Source organism: Thamnophis elegans, chromosome 1 (assembly GCF_009769535.1).
Source record: "Thamnophis elegans isolate rThaEle1 chromosome 1, rThaEle1.pri, whole genome shotgun sequence".
In the NCBI taxonomy this organism is placed as follows: Eukaryota; Metazoa; Chordata; class Lepidosauria; order Squamata; family Colubridae; genus Thamnophis; species Thamnophis elegans.
Genome location: NC_045541.1, coordinates 157,195,924 through 157,213,843, shown reverse-complemented (window position 1 = coordinate 157,213,843; position 17,920 = coordinate 157,195,924). Strand labels below are relative to the sequence as shown.

At 43.0% G+C, this 17,920-nt stretch overlaps 1 protein-coding gene across 1 annotated transcript in view; it reads left to right on the top strand.

The window, feature by feature from the left end:
• Positions 1-17,920, top strand: part of ARMH4 (armadillo like helical domain containing 4) — a 58,401-nt gene that overhangs the window by 18,980 nt on the left and 21,501 nt on the right. Inside the window, exon 4 of the mRNA XM_032214038.1 lies at positions 3,487-3,756. Coding sequence (XP_032069929.1) covers positions 3,487-3,756 — 270 coding nt within the window. The remainder of the gene's footprint in view (positions 1-3,486; positions 3,757-17,920) is intronic.

Genomic DNA, 17,920 nt, shown 5'->3' with positions numbered 1-17,920 from the left:
GTGCATGTGCAGAGCAATTTTTATTGCATTGCGTATGTGCGCGCAACACATATCAAGTACACATGTGCGGTGCGGCCACAAGCAAACCGGCAGTAGTGACTGTCGAAACCTATCCCTGAGTTGGAGGCATTCTAGTGTCCTGGTTGAGTAGACAAAACTAACCTCAATCTGGGAAAGGAGAGAAAACTTACAAATGGGATGGAAATTCTGAAGTTAACTCTTAGAGATATTTCTCCAAAAGTATATATCCAAGGCATATATCCATGTGCATTGTGGATGTCTTGGCAAGGATGTGACCAGCTGATGTAAGGAAGTTTTTGGTTAAGATTTCTGGGAACTGTAGTCCCAAAACATTTGGGAGGCACCTTGTGGGGATAAAGGTATGAGAATGTTTTATATTAAAAAGAAAAATAAAGGAACAGGTCATCAGGAATCTGTGAGATCTCCCAGGAGCAAACTTCTTCAGGGGGTCTCTCAGCTGCCATCCAGATATGATTGGATATCTATACTAGGAGTAGGTTCTGTTCGTCTTTATTGCCGGTTCACCTGTGCACATGCTTTGTGTGTGCACACATGCTGGATGCGTGCTGTGCATGCATGCACAGTTCAATTAAAATTGTTTTGCGCATGCGCAGAACTCAAAAACCAAATGGTGGCGGTGACGGCGGTGACCAGGGAACTGGTTTGGGGCTGTGGCAGGCCTGGGTCACTGCTGGTTCCAGCGACCCAGGCCGCCATACCATTACTGGTTCGACCAAACCGCGCCGAATTGGTAGGAACCCACCTATATCATAAAACAGTAACAGTTTTCTGTTTTTCCATTATATTGGTATAATTGACAAGCATGTTTGGTATTTTTTTAAAAAAAATCAGTTATTTTAAAGTGAATATCTTTGTTTTATTTGTGGGGAGCAAAAAGGGATGGAAGCAGTGACTGGAGTAGTCTTATTTTGCAACACTTATGCCTCCCTCCCTCTTTCTGAAGACCAGGAATATCAGCCTGTGATATGGTTAATTAATCAAACAAACCAGTTAATATTTTATCTAGATATGGACATCACATATTGCACTGTGAATCTGATCAAAGATGATGCATATGTCGCGGCTGAAGGACCGAAAACTGTCCTTCAGAACAGACTTAATCTCTCCAGCCCCCCCCCAAAAATTAGGTCCTTAAGGTTGTTTTTTTCTGTCATTAATTACATTTCATACTTTTGTGTGATGCATTTCTAGGAATAAACAGATTTTTATATTGGAAATATATATCAAAATTAATTACCACCATCTCCACTCTCAGAATGACTGGGTGGTTTATAGTCAAAAGATAAAAGCATAAAAACCATATAAAAATGCTGTACCTATGTAAAAGGAGCTGGGTTGAAACAAAAATAAGTTAAGAGTTAAAATCCAGGGAATGGAAGGTGGGGGGGACCTTAATATTTAAGGCTATCTGTAGAGCCTTTGCACAATTGTTCATTAAATCAAATATTTCTTAATTATAGAGCAATAATTATTTCTTTGGGTAGAGAGGACTGGATGGAGAGTGTGGCTGGATTCATATATTGTCTTTTACTTTTTTAAATTAGTTGAATAAGCCAGGATAATAAGCTACCAAATAATAAAGCTATAAATTAAATATTTTATTTAAATAATAATTTCTTATAAATAATAAGATATAATAATAATAAGGGCAGTATATAAACAAACTAACAAACAATGCCACATTGGTTGGGTTCTATACAGCTCTCAGCCAAAATCTAAGATAGAAATCTGTAGTAAACACCAACTTTAATCCCATCACTTTTCACTGTAGCTTTATGTAAACTTTAAATTTATGTGCTTATTTTGATACTTTAAAACACTTATCAAGAGGAAACACACAAAAAATGGAAATACTGCGGTTTTATTTCCTGATTGATTGCTGGCATTTTCTCTTATAGCGTCTTCCTTCTTCACTGGGATTTTTCTTCTAAACTTCCTTGAAGATTGCAGGGCCTCTTTATGACCAACTGATGGCAATGTTTCCTTTTGTTTCTAACACCAAGGAATGTAATGTAATTGGTAATGCAGGGTTAGAGCAAAATATTTTAGAGATAGGCAAGAATCCAATGCATTTCTTTCTGTGATGCATGAAATCACTGCATTCATCCGTTTGCACAATGTCTGGAATTTTGAGAATTGATCAGTCAAATATCTACCGGTTTGACCTCTAGGATATTTAATTATTTTCGGTTGAAATAAAGGGGACAGGAACGTACTAAAATTTGCTGGAGAGCATTCCTATTTATTTTAAAAAATATGGACTCTAGTGCAGCCTCATTGTTTGCATGAAAAAAAGCTTTTATTGAAAGAATAAATTGTGCATTGATAATGATGGATAAATTCTAATATTGGGCAAGTACAAACAAAATTGCATCTGTCATAAGAACAAGGGTCTCTTAAAGACAGTTATGCTTGATTGACATCCAAATCTAGTGCCTTCCAGATGTGTTAGACCCGTAATGGCTAACCTTTTCATTGCTGTGTGCCGAAAGGGCGTGCACGAATACCCATAATGCAATGCCTGTGCACCCCCACGTGCCTCCCATATGTGTGTGCAACCCCCCCACACTCCCCCACCCCTACGCATGCACACACAACCCTCAATGTGCACCCAACCGCTTGCGCATGTATGGCAGAGACCCAAAAGTGGCTGGCGGTAGAGGGGGCATGCCATAGGTTCGCCATCATGGTGTTAGACCATCACTGAGCATTCCCAGCCCACAAGCTGTTTCCATGCTGGCTAGGAGTTGTAGGATCTATCTATAGAATATATTCAATATGTGTAGAGGACACCAAACTTGGACAGACTTTCTTAGATTGTTAGTTATTATGGCCAATAGGCTGCATGTATCCATTTTGCAGATTTGGGTGGAGCATTCAGAATTACATAGCCAAGTGATCATTTTCAGTGGCACAATATTTGTCTTTCTGTTCCCACGAATTAAGTCCCCTAATAAGTGTGTCCCTTAATTCCCCCCCCCCCAAAAAAAAATCATTCACTTATAAGGGGTAAAATGAAATAAAACTTTAAAAAGGCCACAATTAAGTTAAACACTTTTACTTCTAGTGGGATGAGTATCAGTCATTGGGCAAATGGTCCAATTAACATTAGGATTATAATGTATTTCTACTGAAAGGCCCTCCTCTTAAGATATTCTTCATTCCAAAGATGGGAAGAGTTTTTCACCAATATTGTGAGATAAGAGGAAAAGAAGAAAGAAACTACTTTGCATTTGATGAATAGCTGTATCTTTGGAACTTTCCATATACTATCATTAGATACTCACAGAGGATTGAGACTTTAATTAATCCTCTCCCCTCAAGGCAACAACCTCTATTTCAAGCATCTTCCAACATTTCTTCAATAAAAAAGGAGTACAAATACGAACTTCATAATATGTTTTTTTTTAAATATCATCTTTCTTTTAATTCCTATCTCTTTAGAGGAAGAGGAGGAGGAAGAGGAAGAGGAGGAGGAAGAGGAAGAAGAGGAAGAGGAGGATATGGATGAGGATGAAGAAGAGAATGATGACGACAGAGAACCCAGTTTAATAGATGAAAGCTTAGATGATGCTGACCTCTCCAGTTTTACTCTTCCTGGGGAAACCTCACAGGAACCCTTGGAAGGTCTGGAAAACCCTGCAGGAGGCCTCTCCGGAATATCCTATCATGTACCAAATGCAATTGAATGGGAACAGCAGAACCAAGGGCTCGGTAAGCAATACGTAACACGTGGAAGGTTTGGGCAGCAAAATCTCTATGCTCGAAAAGGGAGTTCTTATTTTCATTGCAGTTATCAATTCTTCAGTGGTTTAGCTGGTTATCAAATGCTGGCTAGTGGGTAGTGCAGTGGTGAAATTCATTTTGTTTTACTATCGGTTCTGTGGGCGTGGCTTGGACTTGGTGGGTGTGGTGTGTCTTGGTGGGCATGGCAGGGGAAGGATACTACAAAATCTCCATTCCAACCCCACTCCAGGGGAAGAATACTGCAAAATTTCCATTTCTACCCCACTCTGGGGCCATAGGTGACATTTGGTGGTTCTCTGAACTACTCAAATTTTCCTCTATCGGTTCTCTGAACTACTCAAAATTTCCACTACAAGTTCTCTGAACTACTCAAAATTTCCACTACGAGTTCTCTGAACTACTCAAAATTTCCACTACAAGTTCTCTGAACTACTCAAAATTTCCACTACGAGTTCTCTGAACTACTCAAAATTTCCGCTACGAGTTCTCTGAACTACTCAAAATTTCCGCTACGAGTTCTCTGAACTACTCAAAATTTCCGCTACGAGTTCTCTGAACTACTCAAAATTTCCACTACGAGTTCTCTGAACTACTCAAAATTTCCGCTACGAGTTCTCTGAACTACTCAAAATTTCTGCTACGAGTTCTCTGAACTACTCAAAATTTCCGCTACGAGTTCTCTGAACTACTCAAAATTTCCACTACGAGTTCTCTGAACTACTCAAAATTTCCACTACGAGTTCTCTGAACTACTCAAAATTTCCACTACGAGTTCTCTGAACTACTCAAAATTTCCGCTACGAGTTCTCTGAACTACTCAAAATTTCCGCTACGAGTTCTCTGAACTACTCAAAATTTCCGCTACGAGTTCTCTGAACTACTCAAAATTTCCGCTACGAGTTCTCTGAACTACTCAAAATTTCCACTACGAGTTCTCTGAACTACTCAAAATTTCCACTACGAGTTCTCTGAACTACTCAAAATTTCTGCTACGAGTTCTTTGAACTACTCAAAATTTCCGCTACGAGTTCTCTGAACTACTCAAAATTTCCGCTACGAGTTCTCTGAACTACTCAAAATTTCCACTATGAGTTCTCTGAACTACTCAAAATTTCCACTACGAGTTCTCTGAACTACTCAAAATTTCCGCTCCGAGTTCTCTGAACTACTCAAAATTTCCGCTACGAGTTCTCTGAACTACTCAAAATTTCCACTACGAGTTCTCTGAACTACTCAAAATTTCCGCTACCGGTTCTCTGAACTACTCAAAATTTCCGCTACCGGTTCTCCAAACTACTCAAAATTTCAGAACCTGCTGGATTTCACTACTGGGGTAGTGGGTAGTGATTAAACTGATGAACTAGAATTGAAGAAATATTTCCATTCTTGATGTTTTCACTCTATTTATTTATTTGAATTTATATCTCACCTTTCATTAAAGAGTTCAGTGACCCCCTGATTCTATTTATCCCCAACCATAACGTGGGCTTTTGCAAGATTTGTCTTCTACATATTGGGCCCATTTCTGGATAGAGAGACCTTGTTTGTGATAATCCATGCTTTCTGGGTTAGTCTAACACACTCTAGTTGGGCTGCCCTTGAAAAGCATTGGGAACCTAGTCTGGAATGCATTTATGCACTCAAATGTTTGGCATTTTCACTGTACTCATATAATATTGATTCCCAGTAGGTTTCTGAGTGCAATTTAAGGTGCTGGTTGTTATCTATAAAACCCTACAAGGCATAAGGCCAGGCTCCTTGTAGGACATTTCTCCCATTGCTTCTGCTCCTTCTCACCAGATCCAGCAGGGACAGCATGGCTCCTCTCGTATTGAACAATATCATCTTGTTGGATCAGCAGTTGTGCTTTTTCTGCTGTCTTGTGGAACAGCATCATCCTGGACATCCAATGGCACCAACCCTGTCCCTGTTACCCTTTCTTAAGATTATGAAGGCCTAGCTGTTTCCCCAGATGTGTGGGAAGAGAAGTTAAACAAGCAATGCTTTTGTTGATGTGGTATGATGATTAGGCGGTATTGTTTACCTTGGGTAGCATAACTTATTGTTTGCAACTGTTGGTCTCACAGCTAGTCCAATGTATCTTTGCTACTACACTACATTAGCTGCTGTTGACATGAGAAAACAAAATAACCTCAAGGGAGCCACATTAAAATCTGAAAGGAAAAAGTAGAAACAAATGTAATAAATAAATGTGTACCCTACCAGTTTTAGGGAAATGGAATTTCATTACTTTTAGGGATATTTGAGGGAAGGCAGTATGTATGTGCTGCAAAATTCTCCTTAGCCCGTTGAATGTTCATTGTGTCAGTAAAAGTTTATTGGATTCACAGTGAGGTATAGCAAAGTCTGTCAGTGCTTTCAAGAGTTTAGAGCAGGGGGTCCTCAACCTACGGCCTGCTGGCCGGATACAGCTTGCTGAAGCCATTAATCCAGCCCATGCAGGACCACAAGGCAGCCCCGCCCATGTCATCCTGCCCACCCGCTGGCCCCCACCCTTCAACTGAGCGCAGGACTTACCTTTGCAAGCTGGAAGTGAAAGGTAAGGCAGAGAGCTACTGGAGGCTGGACGCCTGTTTTGGGCTGGCAGAAGGCTTCTGGAGGCCGGGAAGGCAAAAATGGGATGCACTGCCCCGGGACGCCTCTGCGCATCTTGTTTTTGGCTGGCAGAAGGATTCTGGGGGCTGGGAAGGCCAAAAACATGTATACGGCTGCCCCAAAAATGCAACATGCAAACAAAAGCAAATAAAACACCCCCAGGAGCAAAACAAAATAAAGTTTAATATGTGTGTATTGTTTAATGGACTGCTAAATGCATTGCTAAATTGGCCATGCCCACCCAGTCACATGACCACCAAGCCACACCCACCAATTCGGGATGAGAGCCGGGGAGGCGGAGTGGGGGCAGGAATCCCACTTGTCAAAGGAGAAAGATGAGTTCTATGAGATCTTATCATAGCCTGGACAGAATAATTCTGCACTCCCTTGAATCTTTTCTTCATTTTGTTTGTTTTCAACTATAAAACAGGGTTGTTGGCTTGCAAATTTGAACAATGGGCAAAGTGGAATGGGAGAACTCATCTGTTTGCATTCCTTTTGTTTTGACTCCTTTTGTAGGAGGCTTGGAGAAGGAGTGATGAAGTTGAACGGAAAAGATAGCAGAAAGGGAAAAGATTAGGCAGAAACACGACCCCCTTCTTGAATCTTCGTTAAGCTTGTAATCTTCTGAGAAGCTTGGAGTTGAAGCAGCTTTTTTAGGAAGACAAAAACCATCAGTGGATTGAGTGTTCATTCCAATCTGAGATGAATATTCATTGATTGATCTGGAAATATATTTTGCATATGTGGCTCTGGGAGGTGCATTTGATCAATCTCACGGCTAGTCCAGAAGCAGCAGACAGCAGCACCCAGCTGACCGTGGCTGATCTTGGGGGAGGGAGGGTAGAGAAACTAAGCAAGGTTTAAAATGGTTATTATTTATATAAGAGGCTCCCTGAATCAGTGGTGGGTTCCTAATTTGTTTACTGCCAGTTTGCTAGGAGGGCATTTTGCGTGTGCACTGCTCGCTTCATACCCCTGCCCACCATGCATTGTTGTGCATGCGCAGTTGACTGAAAACTGTTCTGCGCACGTGCAGAAACATGCCAACGACGGCAAAAGAGACTGGGGAACCGGGTATGGCAGGCCTAGGTTGCTGCCTGTTCCAGCAACCCAGGCTGCCATACCACTACCAATTTGGCTGAGCCGGTTTGAACCAGTAGGAACCTACTAGGAGCCAAGGTGGCGCAGTGGTTAAATGCAGCACTGCAGGCTACTGCTAGATCAGCAGGTCAGCGGTTCAAATCTCACCGGCTCAGGGTTGACTCAGCCTTCCATCCTTCCGAGGTGGGTAAAATGAGGACCCAGATTGTTGGGGGCAATATGCTGACTCTCTGTAAACCGCTTAGAGAGGCCTGAAAGGCCTATGAAGCGGTATATAAGTCCACTGCTATTGCTATTGCTATTGTTACTACTGCCCTGAAAGAACAAGGCTTTAGGGTAGATTAAGACGTTAAAAAGAAACAAAACCAGAAGAAGGCAATGTCAAACTATGCATCTTTTGTTGCCAAGAAAATTACAGGTAGTCCTCGACTTATGACCATAATTGAGCTGTTAAGTTAGTAACACAGTTGTCAAGTGAATCTAGTTTTCCCATTGACTTTGCTTGTCAGAAGGTTGCAAAAGTTGATCACATGACCCTGGAACATTGTAACTCATAAATATGAGTCAGTTGCCAAGGGTCTGAATTTTGATCACATGACCATGGGGGTGCTGTAAGGATTGTACTTGTGAAAAATGATCCTAATTCCCTTTTTTGGTGCTGTTGTAACTTTGAATGGTCATTAAATGAACTGTTATAAGTTGAGGACTACCTGTATATGGAATCTGTATTCCTCTAGGTCAGTGTTTCTTATTTCAGCAACTTTAAGATATGTGAATTTCAACTCCCAGAATTCCTCAACCAACTTCCTGGGTAGTTCTGGAAGTTGAAGCCCACACATCTTAAGGTTGTTGAAACCTTAGCTTTATATCTAGTCTAGGTATTGCTTCAAATGCCAGAGATCCTTGTTAAATAGGCAGGATTTAGCCAAAAAGCCAAATAATAAAGGATACTGGTTGTAATTCAGTAATATCTGGAGGGCAAATAAGATCTTCACTCTTATAATACTTGCATCCTTCATGCTTCATTATATTATTTAGAAACTCCAGTTAGATTCTCAGAGATTCCATCTTTCAGGTGTATCCTGATGAATCTTTGCAAAAAGAACCAAAGAATTTTTTAAAATGCAGAAATAATGCTTGGTGAGAGAATGAAGCTCACTACCCCTTTTTTCCTCATCTTCATCTTCATGGGATTGTATTTGTTGGACATCTCCAGGATTTTTATGATATTTTTCTTGGAGGAGAAAAAAAGCCAGATTGCACCCAATTCATGAGGAATGAAAACACAGATACAGGAGTCAGGGTGATGAGGGGGTGGGGGTATGATAACACAGAAGAATGACATTTCACTGGGAAGGGAGGACACTAACAGCTACCCCACCATTCAATTAATCAATAGGCAATTTGCTTCTTTCAAATAAAAAGCCAGAAAGAATAGAGTGGAATGTCTGATTTCATTGGATATCCATGGACTCTCAGCTTTAATTAAAAAGGAAAACAAAGGAAAGTTCTTACAGCCTTTGAGAAGAGTTTGAACCTGGACAGAGGGAGGGAGCTGAGTAGGGAATTGATTAGATGCTACTTTTATGCCCTGGACCAGGGGTGTAAAACTTGATTTCACTGAGGGCTGCACCAGGGTTGTGTTTGACCTCGGGGGCTGGGGTGGGGGCTGGGGTGGGTGTGGTCATCTTGACATCACTTGTATTGGGGGGCGCGTGTAGAGGCCAAAGTACTCTGACAGTGAAAATGGGCTCCTGAGCTGTTTTTGACTGCAAAAGCATGTTGGAAGAAATGTCCTTCTGGGTTGAGTTCCAAGTGGGGAAAAAGGCACTGGAAATGTGGAGGGTGCTTGGAAAGATGGTTTAATGGTGGACAGGACCACATGGCTTGAGCTCCTGAGCAGAAAAAAGGGATCACATGCTTCCGGTCCTTGGAGGAAGCCGATTACCTGGACCCCTTCCAGTCCGGCTTCAGACCTGGTTACAGCACAGAAACCGCTTTGGTCGCATTGACCGATGATCTCTGGAGAGCCAGGGATGGAGGTCATCCCTCCATCTTGGTTCTTCTCGACCTCTCAGCGGCTTTCGATACCATCGACCATGGTATCCTTCTGCGACGACTGCGGGAGGTGGGGGTGGGAGGCACTGTTCTGCAGTGGTTCTCCTCCTACCTCTCGGACAGGTCGCAGTCGGTGTTGGTCGGGGGACAGAGATCGACCATGAGGCCCCTAACACATGGGGTGCCGCAGGGGTCGGTCCTGTCCCCCGTACTATTTAACATTTACATGACACCGCTGGGCGAGATCATTCGGAGGCACGGGATAAGATACCATCAATATGCGGACGATACACAGCTGTATCTGTCCGCCCCGTGCCAACTCAATGAAGCGGTGGACGTGATGAACCAGGGTCTTGAGGCCGTTAGAGACTGGATGCGGGCTAACAAGCTTGTACTCAACCCAGAAAACACCGAGTGGCTGTTGTGTTTCCCTCCCAACAATTTGGCTAGCATTCCATCACTCAGGCTGGGGGGCCAAATTTTACACCCCTCAGACAGGGTCCGCAACTTGGGAGTCCTCCTGGATCCACAGCTGACCTTTGATCACCACCTGTCGGCTGTGACCAGGGGGGCATTCGCCCAGGTTCGCCTGGTGCGCCAGTTGCGACCCTACCTGAATCGGGAGGCACTCACAACAGTCACTCGCGCCCTCGTGACCTCTAGGCTGGAATACTGCAACGTGCTCTACATGGGGCTGCCCTTGAAGAGCATCCGGAGACTTCAGCTAGTCCAGAACGCGGCCACGCGAGTGATTGTGGGTGCACCTCGGTTCACCCACATAACACCTATCCTCCGTGAGCTGCACTGGCTACCTGTTGATCTCCGTGTGCGCTTCAAGGTGCTTCTTACCACCTATAAAGCCCTCCATGGTAGTGGATCTGGGTACTTGGGAGACCGCCTCCTGCCGATTACCTCCTTGAGACCGATTAGATCTCATAGATTAGGCCTCCTCCGAGTGCCATCTGCCAGCCAGTGCCGGCTGGCCACTACGCGGAGGAGAGCCTTTTCAGTGGCAGCTCCGACCCTCTGGAACGAGCTCCCCGTGGGGATTCGTACCCTCACCACCCTTCAGACCTTCCGCGCAGCCCTCAAGAACTGGCTATCCTGCCAGGCCTGGGGGTAGAGATTGATCTGCCCCCACCCGAATGTTGGATGAATGTTGTTTACTTTTTAATTATATGTAATGTTATATGTTATTGTCTGTACCCCCCTCCCTATGAGTTGTTAGCCGCCCTGAGTCCCCTCAGGGAAAAGGGCGGCCTATAAATAAACCCATTCAATTCAATTCAATTCAAAAAGAGAGTGAGATGCTGAAAGTCCCTGGCTTTATGCCCTCTCTGGGTTTTAATCTTGATCTTGTATTCTGATTGGTTGTCAGACTCCCATGGGGCTGTGCAGGGACAACTCTGTAGGCTGTGTTTTGAGTCCAAGTTTGGTTGAGCATTGCTTCGTTCCAGGTGCCCTGTGGTGAGATGGGTAAAGGGCTAATACTATCATGCCTTAATCCCATCACTCTGGAGCTGAAGGGGAGAGGTCTTTGTTATGTAGAATAGACTGGTTCAGGCCTTTTAATAGCCCATTGACAAAGGTGGGGGCTATGAAGAGTGAATGTTTCCTGCCCAAAAACATGTTTCTCCATTTCTGATCCAGGAAAATATAATATTCTGCCTTTTCAATATTCCCCAGAAGATTTCATTTTTCTAGGACAGGGGGTGGGTTTTAACTTCCTACAAGTATCCTGCAACCCTCTGCCAGTGAAAACGGAGCTCGGGAGGGCCGTATGCAGCCATTGCGAACTCCATTTTCACTGGCAGAGGCACTGCAGGCCAGTCCTTTGCTGTTTTCAGGGCGGCCCCACAGGCCACATCTAAGCACCACATGGGCTGGATCCGGGCCCTGGGCCTTGAGTTTGACACCCCTGCCCTGGATTATTTCGCAGTGAAATAAGTATATTCAAGTCTTTAACATGAAAATTACAAAATCTTAGATCAACTTGATAGTGGGAATGGTCACCCAAAGAGATGGTGGGCTCTTTATTCCTACTGGATATGTTCAGCCATCTTGTCTGAGATAATTCAGCCAGTCAGTTTTCTTGCACTGAGCAGGGGATTAAACTTGATGACCTAAATGGCCTTTTCCAACTTGGTGATTGTGTGAGGAGCTTGTATCTGAATTTTTGTTCTGAGTGGGGGGGGGGGGGTGTCAGTTGGGTGAGGTGGAGTGGGTGAGGTGGCCTCTACCAACTCTATGATATAAAGAAAAAGAAAATAACATTATTAATGTCATAGAAATATTTTTAGAAAAAAAGGGGTTACTAAAATGGCAACCACCACTGCTAGTCTCCAGAGGACAAAGAAAATCATGGGGTGGTATGGATGATATAAATGCCTTTTGAGAAGATGCATTATGACAATCCAATACATCTGCCGTCCAGATGTCTTGCTCTCATCTCTTCAGTTTTTGCAATTGTTTTGGAGGAGCTTGGGGAGAGAAAAGGCTACATGAGGACAAGGCAATCAAAACTCCTGCAGAAATGCTACTTTTCAGTAAACAAATCACCAGGATCGAGACAGTAGAGCATTTATTTTGACTTTATATATTTGATGTGTGGGGTAGGCTATCCGTTACTGTTTTCGGTTTCCAGTTTCCAAAGACAGCATAACTGACCCAAGGAATTGGGGTTTTTTTCTGATTATTTTAAAACTGCATTAATCTGGAGATAGAATTAGTAGGTGAGGATTAAAGAAAAGGTTTTTTTTTCTGGAGTTGTTTCTGCTTCCTACAAAACAAAAATGTAAGCCCATCAGAATTTTTCAGAAGTGCAATTGGTGGGGAAGTGGTGGTGCAGAGGCTTAATGATGTTAGAATAACATTAGCCATGAATGATGTACAGTGCGTACTCTGATGGTTCAAGACCTGTTCCATGAGACAAAGTGAGCTCCCGTCCCTCGATCCATAGCTCCTGCCCACCCAGCAGTTCAAAAGCAGACAATATTGCAATTAGATAAATGGTTATCACTTAGTTGGGTGTGAGGGTGGGGAACCTGGCTGGGTTCATGTGTGTGGAGAACAGAAGCCAGTGCTGGATCTGGCCAGACGCGAGGCATTGCCTCATGAGGAGATTCGTGGAGGAGCCTGAAAGAGCTAACCCAAGCACGACTAGCTAATTGGTGTAAAGCTAGTTTGCACCCCCTCCCCCATGATGCACCGACAATAAGTGCACAAGCGCCAAATGGAATGAACTAGCAATGTAGGTTGTCAGGAGTGCATTGTGTCTAGCACATGTAGATTTTCCTGACATTGTATGCCATATTCTAAATAAATAAATAATAGCAAGAGGTACAATTAAAAATCCTGCTCCATTAAAAAAAAAGAAGAGGTAAAATGCCTCTTTCCTCAACTTGTGACTTTGCTATGCAGTTTTCATGCTGTTTTGCCATAACCTTCTTTTGGGCTGTTTCCCTCCACCCCTTAATATAATCAATAGCCCTGGAATCCTTAAATTACATTTTTTCAACCTTGACAACTTTAAGATGTGTAGATTTCAATTTCCAGAATTACCCAACTTCTTTGTTCAGTGGGGCAAATTAGCAAAACACAGAAACAATGCCTTGTCTGTTGAGCCTAGCAAATGAAGCATTAAATTATGGATTTTGGATTTTTTAAAAGGAACAGGTGGAACTAATTAGTTTAGTACACAGCCATTATATAACGATGATGAATACATACTCTCACAAAATCTTTACTAAGTTTCTCTTATTTAAATACTAAGTTTTGCTAATATATTATGGTAACATAAATGTAATTAATAGTGCCTTTGTACCATCAGACATATAATTACTTCTGGCTTCCTATTTAGCAATTACTGCAACAAATTCATTCTAAAGCACTCAGGTCTGGAACAAATTTTGATTTTTAAAAGCATGATAACATAATGTAGGTGACTTGGAATAGGTTCAAAGGACATGATGAAATTGGTCCCCCAAATGAACAATTAGTTAAAAAGCTTGACTTTAAGCAGTATTAGGTGTCTTTAACATGAAATAGAAAAGAGCAAGGAGTGGGTGACAGATATGATAGTTCACCCCAAATACCTGAAGGGATGTCATGTAAAAAGGTGCAAATGGTAGAATTAATTAGGTTCAGAAAAATCACAGAATGATTTAGCCCCTGAGCCCAGCTCTTGCTTACTCCTGGAAAGATGTAGTCAGGAAAACAATGAGCAATCAGAAGGATGATTATAGGCTCCCTTCACTGGAGGTGGTCAAGATATCTCAGGGATATTTTACCTGCACAAATTACAGGATTGGCTTCAGTAGCCTAAACTGATTGAGTGATTGAATGATTACGTGGTGTTGTCTCTTAGGAATTACATAGATAGATTTTCCCCCACTGGATCCTTCACGTTTTCCATTGGTACCATTCACTTTGCTGGTAATCATCCTCTTCTCTTTCCTTCCACCTTTTCCACAATGTGTCCACAATTTGGTCATTTGAGCCTGGACATTTTTGCCTTGAGTGAGAACTCTGGGTTGAATTGTTTGATGATTGATTGTTTCCTTAGTTAGATGGCTCAACTGGCCTCTATTGATAGTAAGATTGTAGAAATCCAGACAGAAGCATTCTCAGCAAATGTCTATCCAGTCTTAGTTTGAGCAAATCTAAGAAAGGTTGTCCCATTTCCTTGCCATATCTTCAGTTATGTTGTCACACTACTGATACCATGTTTCCCCTAATACCCAGGAGTCAGCCTCTATCTCAAGACCATTAGTCTGTGCCCTGAAAAACATATTTACTTGTCAGGTCTCTGTTGCAAAGCACTGTGCTGTCAAAAAGAATTAGTTGCCTATCTAAATAATGACACTGGCCTCCTTAGGCCAATTTCATTTTTAATTTAGGCACCTTAGCCCAAAGGTGGAGCTAACTCTTGGGTGACAGTGGAGCTTTCACCCAAGAGTTAATAAATCCTTTTCCTTTTCTTAAACCTTCTTTTTCTTTTCTTCACTTGCAATAAGCCTAGTCGTAATTCATTATACACCATTATCCTTTTGCATGTCATTCAGTGGTCAACAGAATGATTACCTTCTGTTGTTATTACACAGAGAGCCCATTAACATCATTCCTTGTTTAAAAGCACATGGATTTCTTTAAACTAAGATGTGGCAGGAATGAAGGCAGATATGCATGTCCCAGACTGATGTTGCAGGATCCAATCCGGGTTGGCCCCCGGGATCAGACGTTTAGTCTTCCAAGATTTTGGATTTGTGCTGGAGCCCATCTTCAGGGGACTTCCCTTTAGCAGAGTCTGCGAAAGACTAAATGTCTGAGCCTGGTAACTGACCCAGATTGGATCCTGTAAGTTGTGGCATCATTATGGCTTTTTCTTTTTGCATCTATCTAATGAATATTAGAAAAACTGGTGCTCCTGACTGAGTAGCGCCCAGCCCTTCATGGTATTGGACCTGGGTACTTGAGAGACCGCCTGCTGCCAATTACCTCCCAAAGACCCATTAGATCGCACAGGGTTGGCCTCCTCCAGGTTCTGTCTACCAGCCAATGCCATCTGGCTATGACCCGGGGGAGGGCCTTCTCTGTAGCAGCTCCGGCCCTTTGGACGAACTCCCCACAGAGATTCGGACCCTCACCTCTCTCCGGGCCTTCCGAAAAGCCGTTAAAACCTGGCTGTGTCGGCAGGCCTGGGGTTGATGAGCTCCCTTCCCCTCTCGACTCGTGTGGTTGTTGGCTATTTTAAATGCTTGTCTTGTACTTGTGTGTCCCTTTTCCCGTTTGAGTTGTGCGCCGCCCTGAGTCCCTCAGGGTATAGGGCGGCATATAAATAAAACAAATCTCAAATCTCAATCTCTAGTGGCTCTGAGGTAATGACAGCTTTACCTCAGAACTACTACTGCATGGCCAGTATGACAGAGAATAATGTTCTTCTAGCATGGCAGGTTTTTTTTTTAAAAAAAAATCTCGGTATTGGAGCCCACACTTCTTAAAATTGCCAAAACACCTGTGTAGAGGCTGAGGTACCAGGTTAGAAACCAAGGAAAGCTGAGTTCTAATTCTCCCCTAGGCATGAAAGCCAATTGGATGACTTTGGTCCAGGTCTCTCTCTGAGCCCAGCTCATCACATGGTGGTTGTTATGGGGAAAATAGGAGACAGGGACATTAGGTATGTATGTTGGCTTCAGTTGACCAAAAATAATAGTGGGGTTAAAAAAAATTAAATAAATCATAAGGCTCTGTTGAAATACAGATAAGCTGACACTGCATGAATGGCATAGATAGGATGAGTAGAATGTAATGTATAAGTTATTCTGAGTAAAAGGGAATGTGTACCAAAGAGTACGTGTGGAGAGTATGTAGGTACTGTATATCTATAGTTTTATAAATGCTGCCATTTGCTCTAAATACATTGCTATCCTCTGTAAATTTGGTACCATATTACTCAGATACTCCCTGAATCAAGGATGTAATCTACCCTGTTTGGGCTGCTGGTTCTCTCCTGTTCATTTGCACCAGTGGTGGGTTCCTACCAGCTCAGACCTGTTCGGCTGAGCTGATAGTGGTTTGGCAGCCTGGGCCATGCCCCCGAACCGGTTCTCTGGGCAGTGCCATAGGCGGCGCTATCTTGTTTTTTTCCCTTTTGGCATGTGCAGAACAATTTTTATTGCACTGCGCGGTGCACCCACGAACGAAGCTGCAGTAGTGACGGCCAGAACCCATCCCTGATTCACACACTCTGCGTCCCCCTCCTTTGATTTACACAATGCTGCAGTTCAGGAGTAATGTTAACCCAGTTCCCCACTAGGCAAGATCCAGGATTAGTGTCCATGGGGCCAGTCCAGATGGAGAAGGATGAGGAGCAAACATCAGCTGTTTTCCTGATTTAGCTACCTCTGCAGTAAGCTAATATATATGTGTCTTCCTATACAAGTCCTGAGGTTTCCTCCTCCTCCTGTTTAGCTGAAAATAAGCTTTGAGTCCTTGTACTTCCCGACAGCTCTGGCCATTTTGGTTTCCAAGAGGCTTTGTGAGTTGAAATCATGCAGTTAGCTGGACTGATCAACAGACTTAGCAATCTTAAAAAATGTAATTGTTTGTTTCGCTTCACCTGTCACAGTAGGAACCCAAGGGCCTCTACTTCAAAATAGAAGGACTACAAAACTTAGCACAAGGCCAACTGGGGACATCACAGCACAGCTGCATTCTTTTCCCAGAAAGCATCCTGTGGGGAGCAAATAACCTGCCTGGAAAAGTGTGCATAGCCCTTATCACCAGCCCAGGATGTGAAGGCTGTGACAGCTTGACCCTGCTGCCACCCCCGCCATCAATCTTCATCCCAGGCCAAGAGTTTTTGAAAGGGGAGGTCTATGCATTGGCTAAAGCAGCTCCATATTAGATAATGGGAAGATTGCCCTGAGGATTGGGAGGTGGATGGGTGAGACAAATTCACCAAAGGCTCCATGTTAGCCAGTGGCTAGGTTGAGTCAAATAAGCCATTCTCCTAAGTAATGTTTTATATTGCATGGTAAATGCACTATTCTGTTTCCAAATCATGTTTTCTGCACAAAAAGTTTATTTAGTTTTTCTAAAGTACATTGTTTCTTCCCCTTCTTTTCTTTTCTACCTCCACTTCCGTGTGCCATGTTAATCTTGCACTATATGTAAGTGGAGCTCCCAAATTCCATAAAGTAGCCCTACCTTTGAGATTTTTTTTAAAAAACTTAGCTATTTTTAAAAGGGTTGGTATTTACCATGTTTGGGTATATAGCTTGAGTCCATTTAAGATTTGTGTAACTTAAATAACAAAAAAAAAAACAAGATTCTCTTGTCCACTTGTGTCTGACTTGTGTGTGTGTGTGTGTGTGTGTCTGTCTGTCTGTCTGTCTGTCTCTGTGTGTATGTGTGCTCATCTCCATTTCCTACCTGAGGAAGCCAGTGTTGTTCAAAGATGCTTCCATGGTCATGTGGCCAGCATGACTATATGCTCAGGTGTATGGAACTCTGTTATCTTCCCACCGAAGTGGTGCTTATTTATCTATGTGCATTTGCATGCTTTTGAACTGCTAAGTTGGCAGGAGCTGGGGCATAGAGGTACTACTAGATGTTAAGCCTTTGAAATATTTGAGTGGAGGCCAGTGGTGGGTTTCAAAATTTCTTAGAACCTCTTCTGTAGGTGTGGCCTGCTTTGTGGGAATGGCTTGCTGGCCATGTGACCGGGTGGGAGTGGCTTGCCAGCCATGTGACTGGGTGTGCGTGGCCAACTTGTAAAATGTAGTGAAACTCACTTAACAACGCTCTTGCTTAGCAACCAAAATGTTAGCTCAGAAACTTTGGCATTTAAAGC